Below are 19,506 nucleotides of genomic sequence, written 5' to 3' on the forward strand. Positions count from 1 at the left end.
GCTGTGGTCGAGGAAGCTGTCAGGAGAGGGCAGTGCAGAGCTTCCTTGCCTTGTCTCCCTAGCTCTGCCTTACAACTGGCCGCACCGAGTTGAGTGTGCTGAACTTGGCTCTTCCTCCCCAGACAGCTCAGCTGAGCTCACACGGGAAGCACATCTACCTTGTCCCCTTCCCTGGTAGTTAGGTGTATACTGAGGCCTCCAAATTCTGTCTGGCCTCGGGTCTCATGAAAACAGCAAAGGATTGCCACAGCAACCACAGAAAGAGAATTGTGCACCAGGGTTACGGTAGGTAATAAGATTTACTGAAAACGTCTCGGCCACATTCAGTACTGGTTTGGTGAATACATCAGAAGGAGGTTGCATAACATTAGGCAGGTGGAGGGGCTGGGAGGAAGAGACGTGGGCACCTGTGTGCCAGTGTGCCCATGCTGGGGGGTGCCTGTCCAGGTGGTGGGTGGAACTGGGTGTGTGTGTGTGTGTGTGTGTGTGTGTGCTTGTTAACAAGAAAAACGAACCAGAAAAGAAAATGCATTTTATCCCACTGCACATTGTAAAAGTCTCACGCCAAAAAAGCTAGACTTTCCTCTATGTATGGCATCAAAAGGGAGTAAAAAATGATTGGATCACCCAGATTATAAATAAGGTTATTTGTTTCTCAAAAATCCCTATTAAAACATTAAATATCAGCTCTTTTGGGGGAGAAATACATTCATTTCAGGGAGACCTCGGAAGAGTGACCATCTTTTTGCTCTACCCCAACCAGATGGAGGAGGGGAAGCCCCAGAGGGCCCCGAGGGTCCCCTCCAGTTGAGCCAGGTAGCTGCTCACATCCTGCCACTGAAGGAGATGGCTAATGCACAATTTACAAATGAAACTGCATGTTCATTAAATTAAACCCAATGGAAAACACACATGTGACCAGTCCTGTCATTCACAGCCATGGGGTGAGAGGGAATGGGAGGAGAGGGTGCCAACCAAGGGGGTCTGGAAGGTGGGTGGGAGGGCATGTGTTAGGGCGGACAGTGGAGAGCGTCCTCCTCCTTCCAGGAGCCCCAGTTCCTCCAGGGCTGTAGACAGCAGGGTTAGAACCTCGGGGTGGGTGGGGTGGGCACCCCCGCAGGCTCTTGGGTGCCATTTTCTGGGCCCTCTCCTACATTTTGGATATTGATGGGAAGAGGGATGTAGCACCTTCTCCAACCCCGGGATTCCCACTGGACTAGATGCTTTCCAATGTTTCTTCTGCCTTCTCTGAAGGACAGAATGAGGAAAGGAAGCTGGAGGCTGATGGAGCCAGCCTGGGAACAGAGGGTTGGCTGTGGTGACCTGCAGGGTGGAAAGATTCCCAGATAACCTGGTTCTGCCTTCTCTCGAGGTCTATGGAGGGCGTGGAACACCAAGGGAGGGAACATCTAGGATAAAACTCCATTGTCCTGTTGTTACAGGAGCTGAGTTCTGTGACCACCTAGGGACAGCTGTAGCCCCAAAGTCACCTTGATATGGCTCCCAGCCCAGGGTCTGCCATCTCCTTGGCTCCTGGAGTCAACCCAGGAGAAGGGACTCCTTTTAACCTCCCACAGGTTGAGCCCACCAGCTGACAATTAGTTTCCAGGAGACAGTGAAGGGCACCGTGGCTCCCATCCCTCTCTCCCACGTCCATGGTTGCTGTGCACAGAGACAGGGCCTTGGAGGGATGAGCTGGAGCCCGGTGGATTCCATCCCATTCTGATTTGCAAGATGTGATGCCTCAGGCCCTCCCACTCCTCTGCCCACTGATCATGCTTTGGGGCTCCCTCCTGCCCTTGAATGTCTGTCAAAGGAGCTGAGAACCTTCTGGGGATGAAACCCAGACCCCATTTGCCTCTCCCTTTCCTTCTCAGTCTGCCCCCGGCAAAGACCCACTCTGTGAACAGCACCAATCTGCCTCCCAGTGCAAGGCTTGTAAACAGCTCAAGTCCTTCTGTGGGTGGGGCCGTGGGTGCCATCTGTCCTTAGGGATTTGGTGAGTCCAGATCTCAGTCCTGGCTTTCCACACAGGCTGCTCGACTGGCCCAGCCAAACAGAGTCCTCTGCAGTTCCGGGGAAATGGGGCTGGGATCCTCATTGAAGCTCGGTGGTTGGGAAGGAACAGGTGTCTCCTCTGCCTTTCTTCAAGCTACTGATTTGGGGAAGCTAGGGCCCAACTCCCTTGGTGCTGCCTGCCCATGTCCCCTTCCCCCCCACCCTGAAGGCCTCCCGGCGACAGACACTCCTCTCCTGCTTGGTGATCAGTGCCATCTGGGCTGCCTGACTACTCCAGGGAGTCACTGTGTTCCAAGCCCAGGTCGCTGACATTCGTCGTCTGCAGCTCGTCGACCTCCTCCTCCAGCTCCTCCTCTTCCTCCTCTTCCATCTCATCCTCATCCTCTTCTTCTGTCCCATCCAATGAGTCATCATGTGCAGCCATCATAGCCTGCTGCATGGCCATGGTGGCATTGTCTGAGGACAGGGACTGCAGGTTGTCCAGGTTGATGGAACCTGCGTGACAGAAAGTAAGGGTCAGGAGAAGGCAGGGGTGGCTGGTCAGGGCCAGCACATCTGTGTTGGACAGGGTTTAATGGACTTGCTCATAGAGCGGTGCGCTCCTCATTTCTAGGGCTGCTGAAGCCTGAGCTGGACAGTGCTCTGGCGTGAAGTCTCCCATCCATTCACTTATTGGCTACTTCCTGTCCCATCTCAGGAAGTAGCTCTCCCAGCCACCATTCACTGAGCATTTTCTTTATGTGTTAACCACTTTTGACTTTCTAACGGTTCTGTAAGCCGGTGTTACTATCCCCCATTATAAAGAGGAGGAAACTGAGTCTCAGACAGTCAAGTCATTAGCTCAAGATGACACTGTCAGTGATGACAGAACTGAAATTCTCTCCCAGGTTGGTTTAGCCCCCTAAATCTGTTTTTTTTGTTTTCCCATCATACCTCATAAGATGATGCCACATCACAAAGGAACCTGTGTGCAACCACACACATACACTTGTGCATGAGGATATGTGTGCACACATGCACACCTACATCCCACTCCCCATGCAGAGCTGTCTTCATGTGCCAAGCTATAAAATGTCTGGCTCATTGAATTATTCATGGTGCACTAGGCGACTGGCAATTAGAAAAGTGTATATGGAGGGTGTGATGGAGAGGCTGGGAAAACAGAGCTCTTCCTGGCCTCTGTTCACGAGCCAGCTGCCTGCGTTGATATTTATAGATGGCCTTGGCTCTGGGGGAGCTGTGCAGATACTGAGTGGTGCTAAGGAACTCAGATGGGTGCGGACTGGCGGGGGGGCTCTACTGAGCAGTCAGTGCCTTCAGTGACCACCAACTCCCGCTTGTCTTTATGGGAGTGCATCTGGTCTGTTAAATTATGTACAAAAACATCCCCTTCTTTAGGGCTTTGGGGAAGGATAATCACTATGACAGAGCAGGGACCAGAGCCCAGGTAAGGAGATAGCCCTTGAATCTTAGCACAGCTTGACCTGAGGAAGCTCCAGGAGCACCCCCTGCCCTTGTCTAGGGTGCACTCAGCCCCAGTTCTTACCATCAGGGTTTGTCCCTGGCGCACCGCCCTGCTGCTGCAGCACCCCCGCAGCGATGGAGTTGGGCCAGAATCTTTGGGTGGGCCGGTGCTGAGACTTGATCTTCTTGGCTTTGGGGGCAGGGTCTGGGTTGCTGGCATCAAGCATGGGTTGCAGGATGCGCCTCCGGGCATTGATGAACCTGCCCAGGGGTAAAGTGGAGACCTGGTTAGTCACCGCCTGCATGGCCTTCGGGTGGGGCAAGGGAGGGTGAAGCTGCCTTCAGACCCCGTTACACAGCAGACTGGGGTTCCCATATAGGATGTAAAAGCCTAGCAGGCAGAATGGCCCTGGGTACTGAGAAGTTCATGAAATCTCCCGGGGCTTGGTAACCACAAAGTTGTATGGCAAGAGCACATGGTGGGGTGGAGGGGGGGTCAGAAATCCCGGCTCAAGACCTGCCAGCTTGAACAGAGGAGAGTGTGGTAGTCTAGGCACCAACCTCTGACTTCTCTCCAGAGGGCCGGGGGCTCGAATCAAGGCCCCCAACTCTGGGGTCTACTTCCATCCAGCCAGACCTTGCTCTCTGAGCTCCCCATGACAGCCCAGCCAGGCACAGATACTGGGAAAGTTGAGATCCCTGTGGAGTCAGAATGGCTACTCTTCCTACTTCTCCCCACTCCCAGCTTTGCAGCATGTTTTAGTTTCAGTTCGCATGGGGGCGGGGTAGACCAGATGACCTCTGGCCTCCAGTCTACAGGTGCAGGCAATCCTGTCTGTCTCTGCAGTGCAGGTGGGCTGGGTGCTCAGGTGGGTGTGGGTTTTCTATTCCTCAAGAAGCTTCCAGGTACGTGCCTGACACAATGTCCCAGCAGAGGGCGCTGAGAAGCTGCAGATAAAGCCACAGGTGCCAGTGTTGATTCTTGCTTCCTGCTTCTAGCCCAAATGGGGGACTGGCATGGTAGGTAGGCTGAGATTGAGGCAGATCTGGGCATTCAAGTCTCTTTTCCCGCTACATGTTCCCCTGCCCAGAAAGTAGCCCCTAGATCTGCGAGACTGCATGCAAGTGATGCAAACTCACCAGTTATTTACTTGCAGGAGGGTGAGGTTGGTCTGGGCTGCGATCTGCCTCTTCTCGTCCTCCGTGGGGTAGGGGTGCTGAAACGAGAGGTGGAGGCTAGTGAGGGCTGGGCACATGCTGGTCTGGGTCCCTGAGAGACTGTGCCCATGCCATGGGCACTCTCCTGAGCCAGGCAGCCTGAGTGGTGTGGGAACCCAGACGGGGGGAGTGTCACGTTTGCTCCCCACAGAGAATGGACCTAGGGCTTGGAGGAAGGCTGCCCCATGCCTGAGACTCCACATCCTGGGCTGGCCAGCCCCCTCAGCCGACCTGCCCACAATGGGGAGCTGGGGAGGCTTCCCAAGAGCCAGGATGGTTCAGTACTGATAGCTTCCAAGGCATGTCCTTCTCACTTGATCCTCACTGCCGCCCCCAGCAGGCAGGGCAGGCATTGTCAGTGTTAGGGTTTCCAATGGCCTCAAACGCCCATAGAAGATGGTAATTGGGGCGAATGGATCAATTTAAGTTAACTGATATTTACTGAGCATCTGCTATGTGCCCAGATTTATGCTAGGCATTGCTAGGAGACAGAAGAGAAATATAATGATAAGTGCTGCTTGTATAGTGCTTTATAACCTGTAAAATGCCTTCATGCATTTTATTCATGGAAAATCATACTTTTATTTAATAAAGCACATCATTAAAACTCTGAAAGGTAGGCAGGTTAGGTACTGTTATTCCCACTTTGCAGATGAAGAGACAGAATGACTCCTCCAGTGTCCCCCAGATGGTAGCATCAGCTCAGGTCTTCCAATTTGGGTCCAGTCTTCCTTCCATTGCTTTAAGATGCCACTTTTTACAGGACTGAGTGGAGGTGAGAAAAACAGAGGACCATGTGTCTCTCTGAGTCCCCCGCATGCTGCAGGCCGTGCACTGACTATGCCTCTGTCCCCCTCTCTCAGACTGTACGGCATGAGGGCATCGGGATACTGAATGTATCCCCAGTGCCTTCCACATACAAATGACATACAAATGCCTGCTGAGTGAAAGAAAGCAAAAACAAAGCACTCGATGCTGTGGTTTGTGTGATGAGCACTATGGAAGCTATACAGGCTAAGAAGGAGGAAAGAAACAGGTGCTGGCCAGAGGGGTGGGGGCTGAACAGGTCACATTAAAGAATGGGAAGGTTCTGGGTGGCAGTGGGAAGAGGGTCCTGACCCCATTGAGAGGGGGGCCACATGATGACTGAGTCTCTGCCTCCCTATGACTTGTTGAGGCCACAGCCCAGTGCCTGGCACCCCAGTAGGCATGCAATTAAGGTGTGACAAACGTCAGAATAGGTCAGAGTTAGAAGCTAGAGGACGTTTGGGGGGCTCTTACGGCAGAAAACCAAGCTATCCAGCATCCTCGGGCTAAAATCATTCCTTTTGATTGGAGTGGTATTAGAAAGTGGTGCTTGGGCTGTCTAAGGTCCCTGAGATCGGGGGTGGGGGAGGTGTTTACAATCTGGCTCTATTATGACTAGCTGTGAAATCTCAGGGATGTCACTTAACCACACATCATCAAGTCATCTAACAAATAAATGAAATTATACTTGGAAAATGCTCGATACAAGGTACCAATACTGTTAATATCAGGTGGTGTTGCAAGGTGCTTAAGACTTTCTAAGGGAAAAGGGTGCGATCAGCGGCCTTGGTGATACTCTCATTATCGCTGGAAAAGGAGAGCAGCCTCTTCCCTGCCTCAGCACCCCGTGAATGAAGTGATCAGGACCGTGTGTTGTTTTAATTCAAACCTCTGACCCTGACCACCCTGCCAAGGCAGCTGGGACTTGTGATTCATATAATATTAAGATTCTAACAAGAAAGAAGGCACATCAGCATTACAGGAGCCAATTTTATTATAATTGGGAAGGAGCAGAGGGAGGATGGGAGGAGAGAATGCCGATGGTCCCAGGGGGCAGAGGGGCAGGGACTCTGGGAGCTCTGATACCTTCTGGGGTCAAGCCCTAGTGCCTGGCTCCAATATCCCTATTTGTGGGAAAGAGCCAAGCAGCCTCCCTGTCCATGGCCAGCCAGTCTGTAGACAGAATGCAGCAAAAATATGGCAACTTTTTGGCCTTTCCAGGTCCCACGAGGCCCTTTCATGCCTCCATGTCCTCACACGTGCTGGCCCTCCTCTGGAGCGTGCATCCTTCCGCCTGTCCTCACGTGCCTTTCTGAGCGTCTGTAAGGGCCTGCCACAGATCACAGCCTCTGCAAGGCCCTTCCCGACTCCCTGAGGCAAAGCTGGTCACTGCAGCCTCTGAATGATTGCTTTTTACGCACCAGATGCCAAGATATGCGTCCCCTACTAGGCCATGAGCTGCTCTCAGGCAGGGACCCCATCTTATTAGACATTGTTTATCTCCAGAGTGCAGACCAGTGAAGGGCAAAGAGGCCAACATTCAAGGATTGTGTAGGGAACTGATGAGTGAACTGGCACGAGAAGCTCAGGCTTGTTTCCTGAGCAGAGCCACTGGCCAGGTGCCAGCAAGCAAAGCAGATCTGAAGTTAAGAGCTCACAGACTAGATGGAAGGAAAAAAAGGAGGAAAAAGCCCCTCTATTAATGGGAAGTCCATGCTAAGAACCCCTTTGGTGATAAGAGAAGAAAGTCCTTAGGGAGGGAGATTTCAGTTGAGCTTCCAAGAATGGCCAAGCCATTCTAGTAGAGGAGAGGATGGGTGTTCCAGGCAGGAGCCTTGCACTAGGACTTATATTTAAGCCGGTTGGATGAGAAGCGCTTCCACTGCTAAAGACCTCCAGAGAAGGAAATCCTCCAGCCTTCCTTGGAAGAATAATGTTTGCTGTCTCTAAGGAGGCTTCTGCTGCCGGGGCCCCCATTCTAACTGGATGTCATGAATATGCAGATTAACATCCTCCAGTCCAATGGGGAACTATGAAAAGCAGTGCCACCCAAAATTGGCTGGCTCTTCTCTTATGAATGAGGATATAAGCCCCTTACCACCCCCTGGTGTAAGTCCTCACCACCTAACCCTCCTGGAACCAGTATCTTAGGATGCACATGATGGAGGCCGTGCGGTGAGTAGCAGCATTTAGCCCAGCTTTGGGAACAGGTGTGTCAGCCAGAACATTCCTGGCACCACATCTGAGTGCTCATCGGGGCAGTCCAGCTTGTACACGCCTCAGACCACATGATTCCTGAGGACAGAGTCAAAATAGTCCTGGCCCTTGGACAGACCACGATTGGGTCAGCGTTCCTTTTAGCACAACTGGCCAGGCCTGGGGCCAAAGATGAGAAGAGGAATCAAATGAGATCATGGCAAACCATCAAGCCACAGTGGCTGTGCTCTGATCATTATTGGAGGGAACTCCCTGGAGTTGGAAGGGAAGGGCCCAGACAGTAGCTCTCTGGAAGTAGATAATCCTTCCTTGAAAAAGAAGTACATACAGCTCATGAAAAGCAAGGAAAAAAAGAAAAAGAGGTAAAGAACAGACTAGAAGATGACAGAGCCTTCTCAGGGACAGCTGGAACCTCACACGGCAGGGCAGGGCTGCCGGGAAGTAAAGGACCTTTGGAGACGGGATCAACTCCTGACCCATCCCTTAGCACTGTGTGACATTTGTTTTTTATTTTTGCTTTTGTTTTTTTGAGATGGAGTCCCACTCTGTTGCCCAGGCTGGAGTGCAGTGGCACAATCTTGGCTCACTGCCACCTCCACCTCCTAGGTTCAAGCAATTCTCCTGCCTCACACTCCCAAGTAGCTGGGATTACAAGCGCCTGTCACCACGCCCGGCTAATTTTTGTATTTTTGGTAGAGACAAGGTTTCACCATGTTGTCCAGGCCGTTCTCGAACTCCTGATCTCAGGTGAACCACCCGCCTCAGCCTCCCAAAGTGCTGGGATTACAGGTGTGAGCCACCATGCCCAGCCCTTTCTTTGTTTTATATATTCCATCCTTAGATGGAAATAGCAAAATAGTGCCCCACCTCTTGGACATGGGGATGATTTAATGAGGTAGTGCACGGTAAGCATGTGTGCTCCATTGACTCACTCTGTGCGATGCACCGAAGCTTTCAGGCATCAGCTAGTTGAATACTCAAGGACTCTAGAGAAGGGAATTATGGTATTTACACCACGTCGGTGTTTCATGGCACTGTGGTTGCCACCAGGAAGTTCCTCTGAAATCTGACCTCAACTCTTTCCCATCTCTCTCTGATACCCCCCTTTATAGCCCCATAACACAACTCTCCTCTCGACTAAACTGATGCTGAAAGCATCTTTTAGTTGAAAGAGTGAGTTCTGCCCATGGACTGGTTCAGAAAGGAGCTAAGCCGGTGCTGGTTCACAAGTCTCTGGCCACTTCTTTCACGCACAGCCAACTGGCAATTGCCTTTCCACCTCCTAGCCATGCAGACCTCACCAACTCCTTGGTGGGCCAGGTCACCAACGGAGTGGGGCATGGAGCCTGATTCAGATGGGTGAGCTTCCACTGGGTTTCCTGCCATCAGCAGTGCCACACCGGAGTCCACCACACGCTTCTCCCCTTCCTCTCCCTCCTGACAACTAACGGGGCATGGGCTGCTGCCAGCCACCACTCTGGGGTGGTTCTGCTCTAGGAGGGCCAGAGACCCAGAAGGAGGCAGCCAGGATAGGGGGGTCCTTGAAACAACCACATTCCATCACATCTAAAAAGCATGTGGGATGTACCCGATTTCAGAGATGTTAAAATGGAAAAAAAAAAAAAAAAAAAAAAAAACAGAAAACCAAAAACCAAGCCTTTTAGAATAAAGAGAAGCACCATAAGTCACCAAAGAAACTTCTCTTTCTAGAGTCATTGCCCTTGTTCAGGTTTTCCATTCTTTTATTTTCTCTCTAATTTTTATCCCTGCTCCCCTTCCAACTGTGAATACTCAGAAAAGTACAAAGAAAAGCAAATACCCATGTAACCACCTCCAGGTCAAAAAAAATAGGATACTACCAGCACCCCATGAACCCCCTTCTGTCCCCTCCCAAGCACCTCTCCAAAGATCCCCTGACTTTTATGGTAACCACTTTCTTGCTTTTCTTTATAGTTTTACTATCTGTGTTACATCCTTAAACATGATGGCCTAGTTTACATCAGGTTTTGGAACATGATGTAAATGGAATCATTCATCCACAGTGGTTCTGTGTAACTATAATTGTTCATTTTAATTGCTGTGTAATTTTCCACCGTGAAAAGCTGTCCCATTCTTTATCTTCCTGAAATCTCAAAACTATTCTATTTCCCTCTGGTTTCTGTGTCAATCTATCCTTCACAATGCCAGCAAGATGGGTCCTTCTTAACCTCCTCCCATACCCATCCCTGCTTCGGTGAAACCCTTTCGGATGCCCCTTCTATGAGCCCTAAGATCTTGTCCTATATAGGATCCCTCCTACTACAGGGGTGATCCCTCCTACTACAGGTGTAGTTACTTGTCACTCCAAGGGGCAGACTGACAGGTTTTTAAGAAAAGGGACCATGTTTTTCTTCTCAACCCTACCTCACCAGTGCCAAGGAAAAACATGTGGCATGAAGGAAGTGATCAGTATGCATCTGTTGAATGAATAACATGGGACCTTGGGAGTAACTGGTACTTCTCATCATTTCCTGTGGGCATCTGCAGGTGTAATGGTGAGTGGGGAAAGCAACGGTGATCGGACCCCCCAGGAGCTCCACCTAGAGGCAGGCTGCTCTACTTACTAATAATGCTGCTTTTTCAATTATTGTTGAATGCATATTTGGGGAGGATGCGGAAGAGAAAAAAGGGGCACTGAAAAGTCCATTAAGGCACACTGGTCATCTCGCTAAAGAAGACTTGGAGGCAGTACTGTTAGAAGTAGGTGAGAACACGGACTCCAGAGTCAGACTGCTCCAGTTTGAATCCTTGTCCGGTCTCTAGCCAGCTTGAGACCTGGGGCAAATTACTTGGTTTCTTCTTCTGTAAAATGAGAGAGGTAATTCCACCTGCTTCAAGGTTGTTATCCTGTAATCCCAGCAGTTTAGGAGGCTGAGGTGGGCAGATCACCTGAGGCTGGGAATTTGAGACCAACCTGACCAACATGGAGAAGCCCTGTCTCTACTAAAAATACACAATTAGCCAGCTGTGGTGGCAGGTACCTGTAATCCCAGCTACCTGGGAGTCTGAAGCAGGAGAAGCATTTGAACCCAGGGGGTTACGGTGAGCCAAGATTGCACCATTGCACTCCAGCCCGGGCAACAAGAGCAAAACTCTGTCTCAAAAAAAAAAAGAATTAAATGAATATGTGTGTGTGTGTGTGTGTGTGTGTGTGTGTGTGTGTGTGTGTGCATAGCTAAACTGATCAGTACCAATAAATGAGTTAATGTATGAAAGCTATTTAGAACGGTGGTCAGCCTACTCTGTGAGTGTTTGTTAAATAAATAACAAATAAAATAAATCTGTGGCTTGACGCATGTGGCTGTGTTTCTGAAGAAGCCACAGGTTGTTTCCTGGCAGATGGTAGGAGCCTCCCCGCAGCCCCCTCTGTGAGTGTACAAATACGCTCATTTTTTCGAATGGGTTTTATTTCTGCCGGCTCCAGCCCCTGTGTACTATGATGGGGACATTTCATCCTAACCTGGGTCTCAAGCCTCTGGAGAATGTTGTGAGGTTGTAAATCTCTTGCAGCCATTTTTCAGATAGACTCTCTTAGTGCTGCAGGCCCTGGTGGGGTATCCTGGGGCTCAATGCAGCCCAGGGATCTCCTGAACACCTTCGTTTTTCAGCTCCTCCATCCAACCCTGCAGCTGACTTGCCTGTTGTCGACAAGGCTCAGTTTTGGATGGAGAAGCATCAATCTTCTTCCTTCCTTGTGGACTCACTGCCAGCGTGGCACACATCCTGGGACAGAGCTACACCAGGGCATGCCTCCGACAGTCAGCCATCACTCCTAGGGAGCTGGAGGGCAGCTTCTCTCTAGATCCCTACAGTGAAGGATGGGTGGAGAAAACTCTCACACCAAAGGCAGGAATCTGAGGCCTAACGTTTCTGTGGGACAAAAAGAAATGCAGCAGAGAACCTGGCTGGCCTGACCTCCTGCCTCCTGGTAGCTTTACACTGAAGCCCTGAAGGTACAGAGGCCTAAGCAGCATCTGGAGTGAAACAGTCATGGCTGGGGTAAGGGACCGCACGTGTTCCCAAGCTTCAAGAGTGAGAATGGGGGACAAAGAAGATTTGACCACCAAAACAACTCGGAGTGGGGGGTCACTCCCTTTGGCCAGTAAGGATCATAGTGGCATTGATGATTATTTGAGAGATAAGATATGAGATGATATCTTATAGTAGGTGATTTTGTCATCCAAAATGACCCCTCCTTTTTCTCTTCCTACCCAATCCTAAATCCTAGCCATCCTTCCTAAGACCCAGCCCAAATGCCAGCTTCTTCAACCAAACCCTGCTAACCAACATCTCGAGATTACACAGAGCCCTCAGGGTCTCTGTGCCAGCTTCTCCCGCAGGGCAGGAGCCCTTCACACCAGCCCTTTTCAGCCGGCATACCCCAATAAAGTCTAAGTATGCACACAGTGATGTCCTCAGCCCCGGGTGTGGCTTGCAGGGTCTGGAGCAGTGAGGGCTCCCTGGCTGGTCTCCAGGAATAAGCAGCCTAGTGGGCTTACTATCATTCTGTATGTGTGCTGACATGAAAACTGTGGCTACTGGCCTGCAAGGCCACCACTCAGTGTGTAGCCATTTGCTCTGATGGGTAGGAAGGCTTTTCTGTTGAACTCATGGCCACCTGCCAGGCACTGTTTTCTAATATATTATCAATCATGTTCACCATAGGTAGCATTTCTTTTTTTTTTTGAGATAGAGTCTTGCTCTGTTGCTCAGGCTGGAGTGCAGTGGCAACTTCTCAGCTCACTACAACCTCCACCTCCCAGGTTCAAGTGATTCCCCTGCCTCAGCCTCCCAAGTAGCTGAGATTCTAGGCATACGCTACCACTCCTGGATAATTTTTGTAGTTTTAGAAGAGATGAGGTTTCACCATGTTGGCCAGGCTGGTCTCAAACTCCTGACCTCATGATCCACTCACCTCAGCTTCCCAAAGTGTTGAGATTACAGCCGTAAGCCACTGTGCCAGGCCCACCATAGGCAGCATTTCTATCTTCATTTTGTAAAGAGGAAAGCAATAACAGAGAAGTTCATTAACCTGTTTCAGGTCACACAGTAAGTAAAATTAGAGCTAGGACCAAGTACAGGCCTGTCTGCCTCCAAAGCCCTTGCTGCTTGCACTATGCCATGCTGCCATAAAGAAACAGGCTGCCTGAGTCTTCTTTTCTGCAGGCAAAACAGCCCCAGACCCCTTAGCTGTTCCTCACATGACATGCTTCCTGTTAGAGTCACTGGAACAAACATCTCCCCTTCCTGCCTGCCCCCTCTGTACACAATTGTCAAAGACCCTTTTGCAACCTGACTCTTGGGCCTGGGCATATTCTCCTGGATGTGTCTGACCAGCACAGACGGTCAGGTCCCTCTCACCGATATCGATTTCCCACTCTTGAGCCCCGCAAGTGTCCGTGCTTATTTAATAGCACTTGATTATGTCATGGGTTGACCTCCCCTGGCTTAAGTGTATCATTTATTTCCCCAATTACATGATCAACCCCCTTAGTGCTGAAATCATGTCTCACACCTGAAACTTGGGTGTTTGTGAGGAGACATGTTATTTGGAGCTTATATCACGTTTTTTTCCGTAGCCGTAAGTTATTATAAAAATAAGCAGTTTTCCTGGCTAATCCTAAAAGCCACTTTGGTTAAAGGCCTGTATTCAAGGGGGAGGTGTCCACGGACTTCAGGAGCAAGAGGCGTAAGACCACTCTTGCTTTCAGGGTCAGAACTAGACCAGGGAAGACTCCATGATTGACGCATGTGAACCTTCAGCATCTCCTTTTTGTGCCCTACTGACGCAACATCACAAGCCCCTGTGATGACTGCGCAACTCACAAGCCCCTGGGGTCTGTGTCAGCCTACATACAGTCATTGTTCTGAATCTAGGCCTCTGGCCCCTCCGACTTCACGGTCAAATGCCCTGAAACTATGTTCACAATGATCTAAATAAGCTTTCATCAGATCCTCAAAAGATAGGCTTATAACAACTGCTAGAAACTTTTCCTCTGGCACCCCATTCGGGCTTGGCTCCTTAAAACACTGTGTTAGAAAGTGTTCTAACCTTCATCTTCTACCACCAACAAGCACTGGCATTCTTCCCATTCTTCTTCTTTTTTAAATAAAAAACTCAGTTTTTTGTGGGGGAGGGATGTGGGAAGAACAGGGTCTTACCCTGTTGTCCAGGCTGGAGGGCAGTGGCATAATCAAGGCTTACTACAGCCTTGACCTCCTGGGCTCAAGTGGTCCTTCCACCTCAGGCCCCTGAATAGCTGGGACCACAGGTGCACATTGCCACACCTGACTAGTTTTTTGTGTTTTTAGTAGAGACGGGGTTTCGCCATGTTGCCAGGGTGGGTCTCGAACTCTCAGACTCAAGCTATACACCTCCCTCATCCTCCCAAAATGCTGGCATGATTACAGGTGTGAGCCACTGCATCTGGCCTTTATGTTTTTCTTTTTTAAAGAAATTGAGGTCTCACTATGTTGCTCAGGCTGGTCTCGAACTCTTAGACTCAAGCGATCCTCCCACCTTGGCCTCCCAAAGTGCTGGGATTACCAATGTGCCTGGCCCCATTCTTACCATGAAGCTGATCTTAGCCGAGTGGGAATAGAAAAGCAAGCCTCTGAACTAATTCATATGAAGCTGAGTAAATGATGGCCTCATAGCCTTTCATAGGCATCACTTTTTACAGGGATTGCATAGTTTAAAATGGGTTTCTGATAGTGGAATTTCATTTAAAAATATGTAATCCTTAATATGTATGCAAGTGGAATTCCAGACAGTATGAGGAGGTTAAAGGAAAAGGTAGCAGACAAGATATACTGGAACAAGAATGGGTCCGTCTCCCTAAGCCATTTTCTTGCCTTTTCAGGGGTTTTTACTTTCCTCCACAGGTTCCCCAAAAGTTTGGCAGTTTTTCTCAGCATTTTCCAAGGCAAGGCCACTTGTGGGAACTCCCAAGGTGAGACTGGAGGCATTTGTAGCAGTAACGGTGCCTGTATTGGGACAAAGAACCTTCACGTCCATCAGCGTATTCTATTCTCGCAACAACCTATAAGCTGGATGTTGTGGTTCCTGTTTTACAGCAGAGGAAACTGAGGCTTAATGAGGTCAAGCAATCACTCCAGCTTGCCAAACTAGGTAGGGGGGTGGTGAAACTCATCCCAGGTCCTGCCCCAGGTGCCATGTCCTTTCCATAGGCTATGTGGGTTCTTTTCTTTTTTTGAGACGGAGTCTTGCTCTTGTTGCCCAGGCTGGCAGGCTGGAGTGCAATGGTGTGATCTCGGCTCACTGCAACCTCTGTCTCCCAGGTTCAAAAGATTCTCTTGCCTCAGCCTCCCCAGTAGCTGGGATTATAGGCATGGGCTACCACGCCTGGCTAATTTTATAGTTTTAGTAGAAATGGAATTTCTCCATGTTGGTCAGGCTGGTCTCAGACTCCCGAACTCAGGTGATTTGCCCACCTCGGCCTCCCAAAGTGCTGGGATTACAGGCATGAGCCACCGTGCCCGGAAGGCTATATGGTTTCTAAAAAACATTGTCATTCCTATGTCAGGTGTGTGGATGGGTCCCATAGGTGGGCCTTTGACAGGGATACAGCTAGATACAGTTGACCCCCAGGATCCGTGGGGGACTATTTCCAGGACCCCTTGGTGAATACCAAGATTCATGGATGCTCAAGTCCCTGATACAACATGGTGTAATATTTGCATATAACCTACAAACATCCTCTTGTATACTTTAAAACATTTCCCGATCACTTACAATACCTAATACAATGTTAATGCTACATAAATAGTTGTTACACTGTTGTTTAGGGAATAACAACAAGAAAAAAGATATCTGTTCAGTACAGATGCAACTATCCACTTAAAAAAATATTTTCAAACCAAGTTTGGTTGAATCCAGGGATTCAGAACCCATAGAAACAGAGGGCTGACTGTAATCCCTTCAAGACTTAACGCAATGCTCTGAGCAGGGGAGGGCGCGAGGCATGCAAAGCATGTGGAGTGACCAAAGGCAACACCAAGGCACAGAAGCAACTGGCTGGGCTTCACCTCCACGTGCCCTCCTTGGCCAGGAGCTCTGTGCAGTCCACAAGCTGTTCCTGGGTGCAGCCGCTCTGCTTCCCCAGCCAGAATGACCCCTGAATGTGAGGTTCTCACGCTGGGGAAAGGATAGCTGGGAATCTGACAGTCTAAGATAGCAATAGGCACAGAATCATGCAGAGTATACCCATGTTTATGGCAGCAGGACTTAAAACCCAAGAGGTGAAAGCAACCCCAGTGTCCATCATCTGATGAATCAACAAACAAAATGTGGTACATCTGGACCATGGAATATTCTTCAGCAACAACATGGAATGAAGTACTGACACACTGTGCTAAGTAAAAGAATCCCACAATTCCATTTATGTGAAATGTCCAGAATAGGCAAATGCATAGAGGCAGAAATGAATTTGTGGTTGCTAGGGGCTGGGGAGTGAGGGCTAATGGGTACAGTCTTTCTTTTTGGGGTGATGAAAATATTCTGGAATTAAATGGTGGTAATGATTGCACAACTCTGTAAATATACTAAAAGCCACTGAATTCCACCATTTAAAAGGATAAATTTCATGGTACATGAATTATGTTTCAATTTAAAAAGGCCTTGGGTGCTTTTTGTGCACTCGGCTTTCGTGACCACAGCAGAGTTCACAGGAGGGCCCTGGAGAGAGCCCTCAGCTCCTTGTGGCTGAATGGAACATGGGGTGGTGGATGGCAGAGTGCAGCTGGATGCCATGCCAGGCTTCTGAATGTGATGAATGGGGTGTGGGAGAAGTTACAGGCAGCCTTACTGTGAGATCTGAAGAGTATGACTGGGCATGTAAAATCCCTACACTTCTCCCAGAATGGGGCTGCACGCCTCCACTGAGAGTTGGGGTTTCCCTTTGCTTTACCTAGAGTTTGCATAGGAGCCGAGAGATGCCTGTGGTTTCTTGAGTCCATGTGGTGGGTGAGCGATTAGAGCCTCCAATTGCATAGATCCGGGTTCAAATCCTGTGCCACCTGTCTTCCATGTGACCCTGAGAAATGTGTTGCCTTCTTCGAGTGTCAGTTTTGTCACTGGTAAAATGAGGCAAATCGTATTACCTCCTCCTAGGGTGGTTGTGTGGATTAAATAAGATGATGCGTTAAAGCATTTAGTGCAGAACCTGGCACGCTGCAATGGTTAATGCAGGAGCGGCTCCTCTGGTGGATGGCAGGGCCTGCTGGGGCCTGGTCTCCAGGATCTCCCCACACACAGAGGATATTCTGCAAAGCTGCTTGTGTGCTTGGCTAGCAGCAGCACAGACAGATGTCATGTTTTGGGATGGAAATGGGCAGAATCATGTGGCAGATCAGGAAGACTCTAGGCTCTGGAGCAGAAGGGGTGGGGCAGATGCCGGAGAGGGGGAACAGTGCCTATCTCTCTATCCTCTAAGAGGAGGACTGTCTGCCATGGGCTCTCGGCTGACCTGAGTCTGCTACGGAATGATTGCTTCCAGCAGGAGTTTAGCCTCTTTCAGCCAAATGCAAGAGCAAGAAAATGTCACCGGATTCTTCAGGGACTCTAAGGCGAGCAGCTAATGGATGAAACCATCCTAATCTCACTGCAGCCTTACAGAAAAAAGGCTCTGGGATTTCACCTCCGTCTCAGGAGCCTTCTATCATCTGAATACTTTTCTGTGGCTGCCAGTGCTGCAGAACAGTAGAAATGACAAGACACAGGACAAAAGGAATCAAAGAATACTAACTTATGCCCCAGGGAAAGAAGACAACAGGAACAACCAGTATTTACTACAGATGTCCTCACAACCAATCCCTATTTAGCAAAGTTTGTGGATTAATCAGTGCTGTCTCCATTTCTCCTATAAATTATTAGAACTGCTGTCTGCAGCACTCTGAATGCTTGAGATGAGTAGGCTGTTTTGTAGAACGTCTGTTAACCACACTATCTGCTTATCTGAAAGTCAGCAGTGATCGTATCCCAACTGATTTGTGCCAATTCTATGTATTATTAATGAGGCACGTAAATTTCTGTAATTTAACAAACTATTCTGTAAACCAGTGAAATATGAGTGCAAAAAGAGTTGCTGTTGATAAGTAGAAAGCTTTCAAAAGTCTTAAGACCCAAATTTGCTTACAAATGCTTAGTAGTTAGGATCGGATGAGACAAACATCAAGGGTTGGATTTATTTTACATAATAAAAACCTGGAAGGATCCCGTGGCCAGATTAGTTCCCAAATGTGAAAGTTGTTATTCCACTTTCCATTGAGGTGGAATTTATGGATGTTACGTTACGGGAGAGGTTTACGCAAGGAAGATGACTAACAATCAGAAAGAGACCTTAGCTCTATATCAAAAGATTAGCAAACGAATGTATACAGTATGTCCATCTTTTAAAGTAACATAAAGTATCTCTTTTGAATGGTTGTTTCGTTTTGAAAGTAATTTTTTCAATCAACAATAAATTAGTTGTCCCAACTGCACTGGATATGAGAACATCTATGGCATATTTATGTCTGCCCTTACTTCATACCCTTTCCACTCTTCTTTCCTAGAACTAACAGCTCCTATCGGCCTGACACAGTGTCTCCCAGGGTTGCGTTTATTGAGAACTGCAATCGCAGAGTTGTTCCTTAGAGCAACAGTGAAAACACCAAGTGGGATTGTAAAGCGCTCACATAAGTTTGGGAGAAGCTTTGAACCTTACCCTCTTGCAAATTCACCATGCCCCTTCGTCCAGTGAGAATTAAAAAAAGACACTATGGGAGGCCGAGGAGGGTGGATCACTTGAGGTTAGGGGTTTGAGACCAGCCTGGCCAACATGGTAAAGCCCCATCTCTACTAAAAATATAAAAATTAGCCAGGCATGGTGGTGGGCACCTGTTAATCCCAGCTACTCAGGAGGCTGAGGCAGGAGAATCACTTGAACCTGAGAGGTGGGGGTTGCAGTGAGCCAAGACCATGCCACTGCATTCCAGCCTGGGCAGCAGAGTGAGACTGTACCTCCCACTAAATAAATAAATAAATAAGCTAAACTTTGTATAACTCAGATCAGCCCAAACTTATTTCACCATGGAACCTCTTCTGGGGAGCAACACCTTATAAATCCTGCAAAGCTCCATATCTTGGGAATTAATATATAGGGCTCATAGAATAATATAATGTATGATCCCTATTTTTGAGAAATTTACCAGAGTCAGAGATACAAGACAGGCACACACATCTACACAAAGAATGGGTAAGTCACAGTATTATCACTCTTAGGGTCAAATGATAGTAAAATCAGTAGATGTTATAGATCAAAATAACAAATCAGCCATCTACCTCTGATTATTATTTACAAATTATGGGCCTTCAGCCTCCAAAAACTTGCTCTTGGTCCATTGTTATGGGAATTTCAAAGGAAACTTCTTTCTCTCTTTTTTTTTTTGAGACAGAGTTTTGCTCTTGTTGCCCAGGCTGGAGTGCAATGGCGTAATCTCGGCTCACTGCAGCCTCTGCCTCCCAGGTTCAGCCTCCTGAGTAGCTGGGACTACAGGCACCTGCCACCACGTCTGACTAATCTTTGTATTTTTAGTAGAGATGGGGTTTTACTATGTTAGTCAGGCTGGTCTTGAACTCCTGACCTTGTGATCCTCCCACCTTGGCCTCCCAAAGTGCTGAGATTACAGGCATGAGCCACCACGCCTGGCCCAGGGAACTTAATTCTTAAGTGCTATGTG

General features: G+C 48.8%; 1 protein-coding gene across 5 annotated transcripts in view; it reads right to left on the bottom strand.

Moving 5' to 3' along the window:
* Nucleotides 1-280: 280 nt before the first annotated feature.
* The window catches only part of PKNOX2 (PBX/knotted 1 homeobox 2), a 267,859-nt gene continuing 248,633 nt past the window's right edge, over nt 281-19,506 (bottom strand). For 2 of the 5 annotated variants that reach the window (XM_032285050.1, XM_032285052.1), the window contains 3 exons: nt 4,624-4,700; nt 3,566-3,744; nt 648-2,514 (listed from right to left, as the gene is read on the bottom strand). In XM_032285050.1, coding sequence (XP_032140941.1) covers nt 2,288-2,514; nt 3,566-3,744; nt 4,624-4,700 — 483 coding nt within the window. In that variant the 3' untranslated portion in view covers nt 648-2,287. Of the gene's footprint in view, nt 2,515-3,565; nt 3,745-4,623; nt 4,701-19,506 lie in introns of all 5 variants that reach the window. The other 3 variants (XM_032285053.1, XM_032285051.1, XM_032285049.1) reach the window with 2 other exon arrangements.

This window comes from Sapajus apella, unplaced genomic scaffold (genome assembly GCF_009761245.1).
Source record: "Sapajus apella isolate SASKATOON/1434 unplaced genomic scaffold, GSC_monkey_1.0 scaffold16, whole genome shotgun sequence".
Lineage (NCBI taxonomy): Eukaryota > Metazoa > Chordata > Mammalia > Primates > Cebidae > Sapajus > Sapajus apella.